The 12,178-nt window shown below is 35.4% G+C and overlaps 1 protein-coding gene across 1 annotated transcript in view; it reads left to right on the forward strand.

The window, feature by feature from the left end:
* Positions 1-11,154, forward strand: part of LOC130245362 (voltage-dependent calcium channel subunit alpha-2/delta-1) — a 220,288-nt gene extending 209,134 nt beyond the window's left edge. Inside the window, 3 exon segments of the mRNA XM_056478029.1 lie at positions 3,711-3,823; positions 5,977-6,059; positions 10,417-11,154. Coding sequence (XP_056334004.1) covers positions 3,711-3,823; positions 5,977-6,059; positions 10,417-10,533 — 313 coding nt within the window. The 3' untranslated portion in view covers positions 10,534-11,154.
* The last annotated feature ends 1,024 nt before the right edge of the window (positions 11,155-12,178 follow it).

Genomic DNA, 12,178 nt, shown 5'->3' on the forward strand with positions numbered 1-12,178 from the left:
CCAAACTGCTTTTCACTGCAAATCTCTTCACGTAGCATGTTAGGACACAGGGCTACAATGTAACCTTATGTTTATGTTTGTAATAAACGAACATCAACATAAATAATAAAATAATAATAAAAAAATAAATAATAAAAGGTCGCATTTTGGTCACGTGCGCATGCTTTGAGAGCCTTTCTGAATATATGAAATGAATACGCTGTTTTCCACCAAGGCAACCCAGGGTGCTGAAATATAATTGGCTAAACTGGAAGTGGGCGGGTTAAAAAGAACCAAAACAAAGACAGGCGTTCCAGCATGTAACGTACATTTTCAAAGCAGAATATCTGACTTCAGCATTGTTTTTCAGATAAACAAGAATGTTCACTTAGCTTTCTTAAATATCTGCAAATATTATGGCGTTTTTATGCTTTAGAAGAGTCAAAAACATACATTCAGCACCTTTAATTTTGACATTATTTCTTAAAACAAGACAATATGTTCTGCTTGTCTTGAAAATGCTTCTTGATTTAAGAATTTTCAGATATTTGGACTAGAAACAAGATAAAAAAAAAAATCTGAGTAAGAAAAGCATTTTTTGCAATGCTTTCCCTTTAAAACACTGTTTATTTCTGCAGCTCACTAAGTTTAAGATCACTATAGTTTCTCACAGGATGTTTTTTTCATAGAGACCACAAAAACCCACCTCAAACACAGCTCAGTGTTCTTATAACCTCTCCTGCTCTCATGAATAAAGCATTCCTCAGAGGGCAGACAGATGTGAGCCACTGAACTTTAGGACTCTGTGATCATCAAGCCCTCGCTTGAGTCTGTTTGTGTGTGTGTGTGTGTTTGCAAATGTGTTTGTGTGAGTGTGACCCCGATGGCCGCTATGATCTGAGGCTTGTTATGCACCGCCGACCATGCTGGGTAGCGGTAAACAGCCTGTGATTACATAGAGAGCAGGTGATGTGTAACACACACACATACACACATCATTATACACATTTACATGCACACACACAAACCTGTGTCACTCTGTTTTAAAGAGCGGGAGGAGAGCTGTAAAAAAGAACAAGAGAATGCTATAAAGAATACTCATGGCTGAAAGTCGTTCGGTGATGACAGCACGTAACAAGCTGCCAACCGACGCAGGTTTCCAATATAATACACTCATCTCCTGTTACACTTACTGAAGACTTGCACACATGTTGGGATGGTGTTGGATATGTAAGATCTGTATAGCATGTGCATAAGTATTGTTATGCAGCATTCTTCAGTATAACTTGCTTTGTGTTTAACAGAAGAAAGTCAAACTGGTTTTGAACAAGTAGAGGATGAGAACATGATCACAGAATTAACGTTTTTTGGCTGAACTATAATGCTTTAATATTTATTCACATTCAAATACACTGCTAAAAGGCTTTTCTTACTTAGAGAATGGTCTTGTTTTTAGTCCAAATATTTAAAAAATTACAAAATTGAGAAGCTTTTAATATTTTACTATTGTTATACTATTGTTGTTACCTAAATAATGTCAAAATTAAGTGAGTTTTTCATTAAAACAAGCAAAATAATCTGCAAGTTAAATTTTTGCCATGAAACTATGCACAAGCAAGCTGGTAGGATTGGTTACTGTCACCTCGGCAGCCAATGAGCTAGTTTAAATGCTCTGTGTCATTTTACGCTGTCAAGCTAGGGCATGTTTTCAGAGACCCCTCCTCCACCCCAGCTCCACCTGTGTTTAGATATGCTACTGGGGTTACATGTGTATTATGTTTGCAGCAGCAGCATGTTATATTCTCAGACAGCATGTCTGTGTATTTACTGGCAGTAGCAGGTCTTGGTACTTGCTCTGCCATAATAATCAAAGCAGCAGCAGCAAAGCTGATCTACACCTCCAAGACTAAATACAGTGCATCCGGAAAGTATTCATAGCGCTTCACTTTTTCCACAGTTTTTTATGTTACAGCCTTATTCCAAAATGGATTACATTTCTTTATTTCCTCAAAATTCTACACAAAGTACCCCATAATGACAATGTGAAAAAAAAAATTATTGTTGCAAATTTATTGAAAATAAAAAAACTGAAAAATCACATGTACATAAGTATTCACAGCCTTTGCCGTGAAGCTCTAAATTGAGCTCAGGTACATTCTGTTTCCACTGATCATCCTTGAGATGTTTCAGCAGCTTAACTAAAGTTCACCTGTGGTAAATTCAGTTGATTGGACATGATTTGATAAGGCATACACCTGTCTATATAAGCTCCCAGGGTCAACAGTGCATGTCAAAGCACAAACCAAGAGCATAAGCTTACAGAAGGACAACCATCTATGCAGCAATCCACCAATCAGGCCTGTATAGTAGAGTGGCCAGACGGAAGCCACTCCCCACCTGGAATTTGCCAAAGGGCATCTGAAGGACTCTCAGACAATAAGAATCAAAATTCTCTGGTCTGATGAGACTGAAATTGAACTCTTTAGAGTGAATGCCAGGCGTTACGTTTGGAGAAAACCAGGCACCGCTCATCACCAGGCTAATACCATCCCTACAGTGAAGAATGGTGGTCGCAGTATCATGCTGTGGGGATATTTTTCAGCACAGGAACTGGAAGACTAGTCAGGATAGAGAGAAAGATGAATGCAGCAATGCAGAGACATCCTGAACAAAAACTTGCTTCAGAGTGCTCTTGACCTCAGACTGGAGCGACGATTCATCTTCCAGCAGGACAATGACCCAAAGCACACCACCAAAATATCAATGGAGTGGCTTCACAACAACTCGGTGAATGTCCTTGAGTGGCTGAGCCAGAGCCCAGACCTAACTCCTATTGAACATCTCTGGAGAGATGTGGAAATGGCTGTACACCGTCGCTTCCCATTCAACCTGATAGAGCTTGAGGGGTACTGCAAAAAGGAATGGGCAAAAATGCCCAAAGACTGATGTGCCAAGCTTGTGGCATCATATTCAAAAAGACTTGGCTGTATTTGCTATATATATATATATATATATATATATATATATATATATATATATATATATATATATATATATATATATATATATATATATATATTTACCGTACTAAATTCAGAGATTGTTTGACAGAAATGGGGTAAGGATAATAATCTGGTTTTTGCATTGAAATAAGATTATCTTACTTAGCCCATTATTATTTTGCTTGTTTTAAGGAAAAAATCACTTAACTTTGACAAATTACATCTGGAAACAAGACAATATTTTTTTTACATGTCTAGAAAAGGCTTCTTTTAAGTATTAAGTATTTAAGTATTTGAACTAGAAACAAAACAAAAACTCTAGCAAAAATTATAGTTTTTTTTTTTTTGCAGTATTATTAATCGTTCTTCACTTCCCGGGGCTTAAAGTTAAACATCACTTGTTAAAGATTAAATACAAATTGAATAGGTATTATTAATTGTGGGATTGATACAATGTTGAAAAAAGCTATAAGAATATTGACTTGCATAAAAATAATGCACGTAGTTGTGGTTTAATCTGATTTTTGCATATTGAAATGGTTATATTTGCTTCTGTTTACTGCTGCTTGCGTTTGAAGGTCATATATGGGTGGTCTCGCTCAGGCTTATGTCTGCTTTGTTTAGAGATATATAAACCATGATACCTGTCTTATGACTAATCGTTCCTGTGGAAACTGTGTTTTTGTCTTAATCACTTTGCTGTTTTCTTCTCTCTTTTTTTTCTTCAAGAATGTACCGGGCGGAGAAGCTCCCTAACACAAATTTGGTGTTTTTGATCTCCGATGCTAAGATTTCATGTATGTCCTGTGATACCAAACCACTCAAACAAGCCGAACAGCCTTGTATCCTTTCAAATATGTGCTGTTACTTACAATGCTTTATTGTAGTCAAGTGTGATCAATGTTGTGTGTGTCACTCAAAAGACTTTAATAACATAAAATAGGGGAGAAAATGTAACTAAAAAAAAAAATGGATTACTCATACAGTGCTCAGCATATATAAGCACATCCCTCACAAATCTGTCTTTAAAGTTCATATTTTTAATAGGACGTTATACAATATTATATTTGTGCATATACATTATATTAGTCAGTACTGAAGCCAAATCTGGAGCTAATCTAACAAAATAACTTACGATAACGGTCTAAAAACTATTACTGCCAAATTTATATGTTAGAGAAAAATATTAAATACAAATTTTTAAAAAAGAGAAATTTTTTTTTGAATTTTGTAGGTTCTAATTTTTTTTCAATATTTGCTTGAATTTAATTGTATTATATTTCAATTTCTGAATATGTTTGGTGACTAAAATATTATTTTAATAAATATATCTGTTTAAAAAAATCTGTTTTTTTAATGCATCAAAATACATTGTCTATATTCACTGAGAAATGAAGAAAAATATTCATTTTCAAAATGGGGTGTACTCAATTATACTCTTTCAAAAGTAATATTATTACTTGATTTATTTCTTCCTTATGAAAAAAAAAATTAACCCTACATTTTTTTTTACTGAAATATTATTTATTTATCATTATTTTAGAAATAAATTAATATATTTATTATTATTTCTATTTTGGAATCATTTAGAAAACACACATTTTTATTATTAGTTCGAAAGAAATGTGTATATATTTCTTATTGATATTTTTTTAATAGTTATGAAAAGACATATACAGTTGAAGTCAGAATTATTACACCCCCATCCCCCCCCCCCTTTTTTTTTAAATATTTTTCAAATGATGTTTAACAGAGCAAGGAAATTTTCACAGTATGTCTGATAATATTTTTTCTTCTGGAGAAAGTCTTATTTGTTTTATTTCGGCTAGAATAAAAGCAGTTTTTAATTTTTTAAAAAAGCATTTTTTTTTTAAATTTAACCTGCCTAGTTAACCTAATTAGGCCTTTAAATGTCACTTTAAGCTGTATAGAAGTGTCTTGAAAAATATCTAGTCAAACTTTATTTACTGTCATCATGACAAAGAGAAAAGAAATCAGTTATTAGAGATATATTATTAACTATTATGTTTAGAAATGTGTTGAAAAAATCTGCTCTCTGTTAAACAGAAATTGGGGGAAAAAATAAACAGGGGCTAATAATTCAGGGGGCTAATAATTCTGACTTCAACTGTATATCTCCAGAATTTTTTTTTATTTTTAAAAGAAATTCTTATATTTATTATGTATATATTTGTAGTTATTCAGAAACAACAATAAATTATGCTAAAGAGACAGAAAAGTCTACTCAATTTCTACAAAAATATCAAGCATTGATAAAAATTATTAAATCAAATCACCAAAAATCTAAAGAATCACGTAACACTGACGTAATGCTGAAAATTAAGCTGTATTAAATTAGATTTTAAAACATAATAAAACAAAACACTTATTATACATTGTAATAAATGTATGCCAACGTATGTATGACATTCTTAATATTTTAATCATTTCAAATATTCCAAGGGCGACACGGTGGCTCAGTGGTTAGCACTGTCACCTCACAGCAAGAAGGGTCGCTGGTTTGAGTCCCAGCTGGGTCAGTTAGCATTTCTGTGTGGATATTGTATGTTCCTCCAGTGTTCGCATGGGTTTCCTCCGTGTGCTGTGGGTTCCCCCACAGTCCAAAGACATGTGGTATAGGTGAATGGAATAAACTAAATTAGCCATAGTGTATGTGTGAGCATGTGCGAGTGTATGGGTGTTTCCCAGTACTGGGTTGCAGCATTGGCTGTTTAAAACATATGCTGGATAAGTTGGTGGTTCATTCCGCTGTGGTGACCCCAGATGAATAAAGGAACTAAGCTGAAGAAAATTGAATGAATGAATGGAATATTACAAACTCACTGGGTTGTGTAAGTAACTGTAACTTTAAACTCATCAACTGCGTGACAATGTACACGTTTCCTTACTAGTTTTCTGAGTTTATGATGATCTCTCTCTCTTTTATTTTCATTTTTGAAGTTGTCACTATATTGTCCTTATAGATTTCTTTAAGCAAATGGTCCTGACCCATGTGTTCTGGCCCAGAATCCTCGGTACAGAAAAGGGCCGGACGTCTGCTTTGACAACAATGCAGATGTAAGTTATCATCAAAAGAGTCAATGCTCATAAATAAATCCATCTTCATCTTTTTCATTCACTGCTTGTTTTACCGCTTTCTTTTAATCTAACATTCATTTTGTTTCTGTTTGCACATTGAATGCTCATTGGCTGCTCATCATGCCTGTCACTGCTAGGAACAGCCTTTGTGTCCAGTCAGTGGCTCTTCTTCTTTTACTTTTTCCTCAGCCATTATTTTACTGCTGCTGTTTCTGCTTTGTGTTTGATGGTCAGTTTCATCTTTTGCTTCCATTCACATTTCATACAGTTTCCTCTTTAAAATATTTTAGTGTGTTAAAAATGTGTTTGTTTGTAATGTAAAATCTGTCTATCTGTCTAACTGACCTAGGGTATAGCTAGAAACATGCTAGCAACATGCTAAAACACAACAGCATTACATTATGAATTAAGTCAGCGGTGTCCAAACTCGATCCTGGAGGGCCGGTGTGCTGCTCAGTTTAGCTCCAACTTGCTTCAACACACCTGGTTTCTAGTATATCTAATAAGAGCTTGATTAGCTGGTTCAGGTGTGTTTAATTAGGGTTGGAGCAAAACACTCCTGGACCGAGTTTGGACACCCCTGACCTACTGTATGTGCTAAAACATGTAATCAGTGTGCTAAATTTTGTTTTTGATGTGCTAAAACAAGCTAGCATTAGGTCAAATCATGTTAGAGAAATGTGTTTTATATGTTAAAATATTATTAGTTTTAAACTGGGAAACTGTTTAAGTCGTTAGCACACAGTAAAACACACTAGCATTGTTAAATCCTGCTGGATATGTGGTAGCAAAGTGCTGTGTTAATACTGTATCATGCTAGCAACATCATAAAACATTCTAGCAGTTAGTCATATTAAAAACTTGTTAGCAAAGCATCAGAATCATGTTAGCAAAATGCAAAAACAATGTAATTGATAAATTATGCTAAAACATTATCTGCTAAAACACGTTAACAGTGGTAAATCATTGCAAACAAGATGACAGTGTGACTGATGTGAATATTGCTAAATAATTTAACATGGTAGCATGTTAAAACTTGTTAGCAAAACGTGTTAAACTTGTTAACTTGGTGCTACATCTTGTTTTAAAAATGCTAGCAATGAGCTAAAACTGCTAGTAGTGTTAAATCATGTTTGATTAATGCTAGCAATGTTAAAACTGGCTAGCAGTCATCAAAACATCATAATTAACATTGTAAGCAGTTAAACATTGTAATATTTTGTTCAGCTGTGTTATAAGCATGTTAGCTATCTGCTAAAATATGTTAGCTTTCTGTTAAAACAGGCTAGAATCTGGCTACTGATGTGATAGAACGTGCTAACAACATGTCAAGCATTTTGGAAAACATGTTAGCAACGTGCTAAAACCTGCTAGCAACTCTGTTTGAAAACATTTTTGAGCTATTCAAAACTTTTGTGCTAGGCTTTTTAAAGTCTACATCAGTGTTAGTCTGACATGGCTATTTGGTTATCATGTAAGGGACCAGAAGTGAGTCAAGAAGGCTAAGATTGTTTACTTGGTGCCTCAGCATTAGCCTGAAAGCAGGACGCCACTGCTTTCCTCCTGCTGTGAAAGTAGGAAGTGCATTTTCAGCTAGTTCCCTGAGAGATTTTTCTGTCGAATAAACATAGGAAGCTCCAGATGTGTTTCCGTCCTTTTGACAGCCGCATTGACGATACGCCCATATGCATCTCAAACCTGGACATTCACTAGCAAACCGTCTACACGCAAAACTCCAGAACTGTTTTCAGAAGATCAGAATGTAGCATCAATTCATTCAGATTCCTGCACGATTCCTACAGCTTGAGATTTCGTGTGCATGCCATTGATTTGATGGATGGATTCTTCAGTTCAGCCAAAAGATGTTTTGAAATTTACCTTTCTTTTCATTTCATATATCATGTGTCATTATATATACACAGACGGATAGAGTTCAATTCTTTATGGATCTTCTTCCTCCTGGAAAATTCATCTAAATATAGCTTATATATATAAATATACTTATATATATATATATACTATATATCTATAGTTTTACTTGGTTTTAACCTTGGTCCACACCAGAGCTGCACGTTTACACACTTATATATTTATTTAATTAGTTGCCTAAGGAACATTTTTCATTTGCATTAGTTTGATTTAGCAGACGCTTTTGTCCAAAGCTACTTACAATCGAGGACACATTCAGCAATTCAACAAGATTCACTAAAACTGAAATGAAATGTAAACGAAATAACTGAAATGAAATAACTAAAATTGAAATGTAAATAAATAATAAAACAATTAAACATGACAAACCACAACACAACAAAATTAGACTTACTAAATAATTAAGGAAAAATGTACAGAAAATCAAGAAATTTAAATTTTATATATATATATATATATATATATATATATATATATATATATATATATATATATATATATAATATATATCATATTTAGACAGCAAAGTGCAATTAGGGGCTGATCACATCGAACGCGCTTTTAAAATGCGAGGTGCACCACACTGCCTTAAAAAAGAAGTGCAGAGCGATTTTTTTTATGCCACTAGGCAACGACTGAATCAGCTATGTGTTGTGCACAAGTGTTGCTTTTGATATTGTTATAATTGTTATATTTAATAATATTGTGATATTCAAGATTTGTGAAGTCATACAGCTCTGGATAACTTGAAACAGTGACCGCTAGTCACTCTACCATCTTTAAGTCTCAATAGATGTCTTGACAACACAAACACTGCTGTCACCTTAACTGAAACCCCGCGTCTGCTTTCATTTGATTGGAGAATGAAAATGATTCGACTGACATGACACGCTTTTTCACCTTTTTCAACTGTAAGCGCACAGCGTGCATCGGCAAAAACACGAAGAGCAGCAGGCGGTTAAAATGTGAGGCGCGCAGGGCACTTAAGCAGCGCACAAAACGCTCGCAGGCATTAGTAAACCATTCAAGGGATGCTCCTCACAATGCAAAAAGTGCGTTCGGTGTGACGGGCCCCTTAGTAGTCATATTTCAAAATGTATTATCTGTATAGTTTTATTTCAAATAAAGATTTTGTTTACATTTCAGCAATTTTAATACTTACATTTACTTCAGTTAGTTGCGCTAACATTTCTAAACGCTCTTTTCTTTTTAAGTTTTCAGTTAATAGCTTTCAATTTAAGTAAACACTCCTTAAAACAGGGATCATGTTCCTGGAGGGCCGGTGTCCTACAGATTTTAGCTCCAACCCTAATCAAACACACCTGAACAAGCTAATCAAGGTCTTACTGGGTATACTTGAAACACCCAGGCACGTGTGTTGAGGCAAGTTGGAGCTAAACCCTGCAGGGACACCAGCCCTGCTGGACGAGGATTGGTGACCCCTGCCTTAAAAGGATAGTTCACCCAAAACTGACTTTCTTTCCTTTTTTCCAAACCTATTTGACTTTAATTCTTCTGTTAAACACAAAGGAAGATGTTTTGAAGAAAGCTGGAAAGTGGCAACCACTGACTTCCATAGTTAATTTTTTCCTAATATAGTTGGCAATTTCAACCAGTTTTCATCATTCTTTAAAATATCTTCTTTTGTGTTCAACAGAAGCATGAAACTCGTAGAAGAATGGAAACACAAGTAAATATTGAGTAAATTGAGTAAATGCCACAGCCATATCACCCTGCAGCCCAAGACAGGTTACTTACTGAAGCTAAGCAGGGCTGGTCAGTACCTGCATGGGAGACCACATAGGAAAACTAGGTTGCTGTTGGAAGTGGTGTTAGAGAGGCCAGCAGGGGGCGCTCGATCTGCGGTCTGTGTGAGTTCTAATGCCCCAGTATAGTGAAGGGGACACTATTCTGTCAGTGAGCACCATCTTTCAGATGAGATGTTAAACCGATGTCCTGACTCACTGTGGTCATTAAAATCCATGGCACTTGTCATAAAAAGTAGGACTGTAACCACAGTGTCCTGACCAAATTCTCTCCATCAGCCCTTACCCATTATGGCCTCCCAATCATCCCCATTCACAGAATTGGCTCAATCACTGTCGTCGCATCATCCAAGTGGATGCTGCACACTGGTGGTGGTGTGGAGAGAACCCCCCCCCACCATCATTGTGAAGTGCTTCGGGTGTATGGCCATATATAATAAATGTGCTATATTAAAACATATTACATTTTCATTTTTGGATGAACTATCCCTTTAAATCTGGTGAACCACCTTGAACCAGCAACAAAACCAGATGTCATTGTTTTAAAAAATAAGTTTACAACTCCTGATCTGCATTGTCTTAACTGACTCAGTAATGTTTCTGTGAGGTGAAAGTGACTGACGTCTCTGTGTTGCCTGCAGGAGGATGCCAGTGATTGTGGTGGTGGCAGTAGTTTGAGTCCGTCTCTTTGGCCGATGTTGGCTCTTCAGCTCCTTCTACTTTGGCTGCTTACAGGAACCAGAACCTATTTTTCCTGACCAGAGTGAATCCAGCGTCTAGTACTGAACTGCTTATTATACAGACCACAACATAACCACACGTCCACTATACCATCTCATCCACTCACTGCCAAAAAAACAAACTGCCTGAAAAAGCAACACGGTCAGACACGAAAGCTCATGTTTTCAACACACAAACCACATTATGAAACAGACATGGTTGATGCGAAATGTTTAGTGCCACATACAGGCTAATATGATGTGTCAACAGTGTGGTGGTGGGAGACGCCTCGCAGCACCGGCCTGGATCTGAATGAAGCAGGGTTTAGCCGTTACAGGAGCGACTGTTCATCTCTGGAGCTCATCATGAATCCTGCTGAAGTGAGCTTTGCACCAGTAGTAGGTTAGTAAGGTCACACCGAGCCCTTTTGGGCCCACCGAGGGCTGTTTTTCTAGTTTTATGTTCACTGTTTTCCGCAGTCTATGTGCTTTGCAGTAGGGGGAATCTCACAAAGACATTTGCAGGTCATATTTTCTCCCACAATTCTTAAAGTCTGTGTGAAATCAACATTTAATCCGACAATTATTCTGTGCTAGTTTATCCACTGAAAGCAAATGTTTGCTTTGGTAATCTTCAATCAAAGCATGAACATTTGCTTCTGTATTTAGAGTGGTGGTGCTTCTCTGTTGATATTAATTTGATTGCTTCATCCACTATATATATATATATATATATATATATATATATATATATATATATATATATATATATATATATATATATCCTTTTGTAAGCAGCAGTGGTCACTGCTTTCTTTTTAATTATTCTTTGAACAGACCTAACATTAACCAAGTGCACGTGATCATCCTTTCATTATCACTCAGTATGTTTTTTACCTGCTTTCTATTGCTTACAGTTATTTTTGTTAATATGGTTTGATTATCATTTTTTTACAGTAACATTGCTTTAATATGAGATTAACTCCCCATTCATGTGTAGTTAACTGGTGCGCTGGGACCTTTAGCCACTGTGCACAATAATATTTTTTTAAAAGTCAAATCTTTTAAAGAAAAGGTTTGTTGAATCAAAAATCGCATGTATACAGCTATATTTGGCTTGTTTTGACACATTTAAAATTTGTAGCTAAGAAATAATTATTTTTTTTATTTTTGGTTTGGTCAGAGATAAATTTGGTAAATCCCTAATTTTGAGCACTGAAAAGTCATGTGAAATAAAAACTAATTGCAATGCGACACAACCCATTTGCTCATGCTCATTGACCAAGCTCATACACAACACACACAAGTGAGGCATGTGGACAAAACACAAAATCTAAATCAAGTAATTTCAGCATGCCAAAGTCAAATTCCTGCATATAAAATATATATTTCCCAACAACAAATGTGTGGCTTGTAAAAATGACGAGTGGCTTGTAATGTTGGAAATCTACTAGCCACAGTGGCTGGTGATCAAAAAAGTGAATGTCAAGTTAATGGTTTTGACATATGTTTAAAGTGTTATTTTAATCTTAACTGATCCACCATTTTTTATTCAGGGTTCAAATGAACAAATTTCGAAAAAAATGGTCACACTTTACAATAAGGTTCATTAGTTAATGTTAATTAATGCATTTGATAACATGAACAAACAATGAACAATACATTTACTACAGTTGTTCAGTGT

This window comes from Danio aesculapii, chromosome 18, assembly GCF_903798145.1.
Source record: "Danio aesculapii chromosome 18, fDanAes4.1, whole genome shotgun sequence".
NCBI lineage: Eukaryota > Metazoa > Chordata > Actinopteri > Cypriniformes > Danionidae > Danio > Danio aesculapii.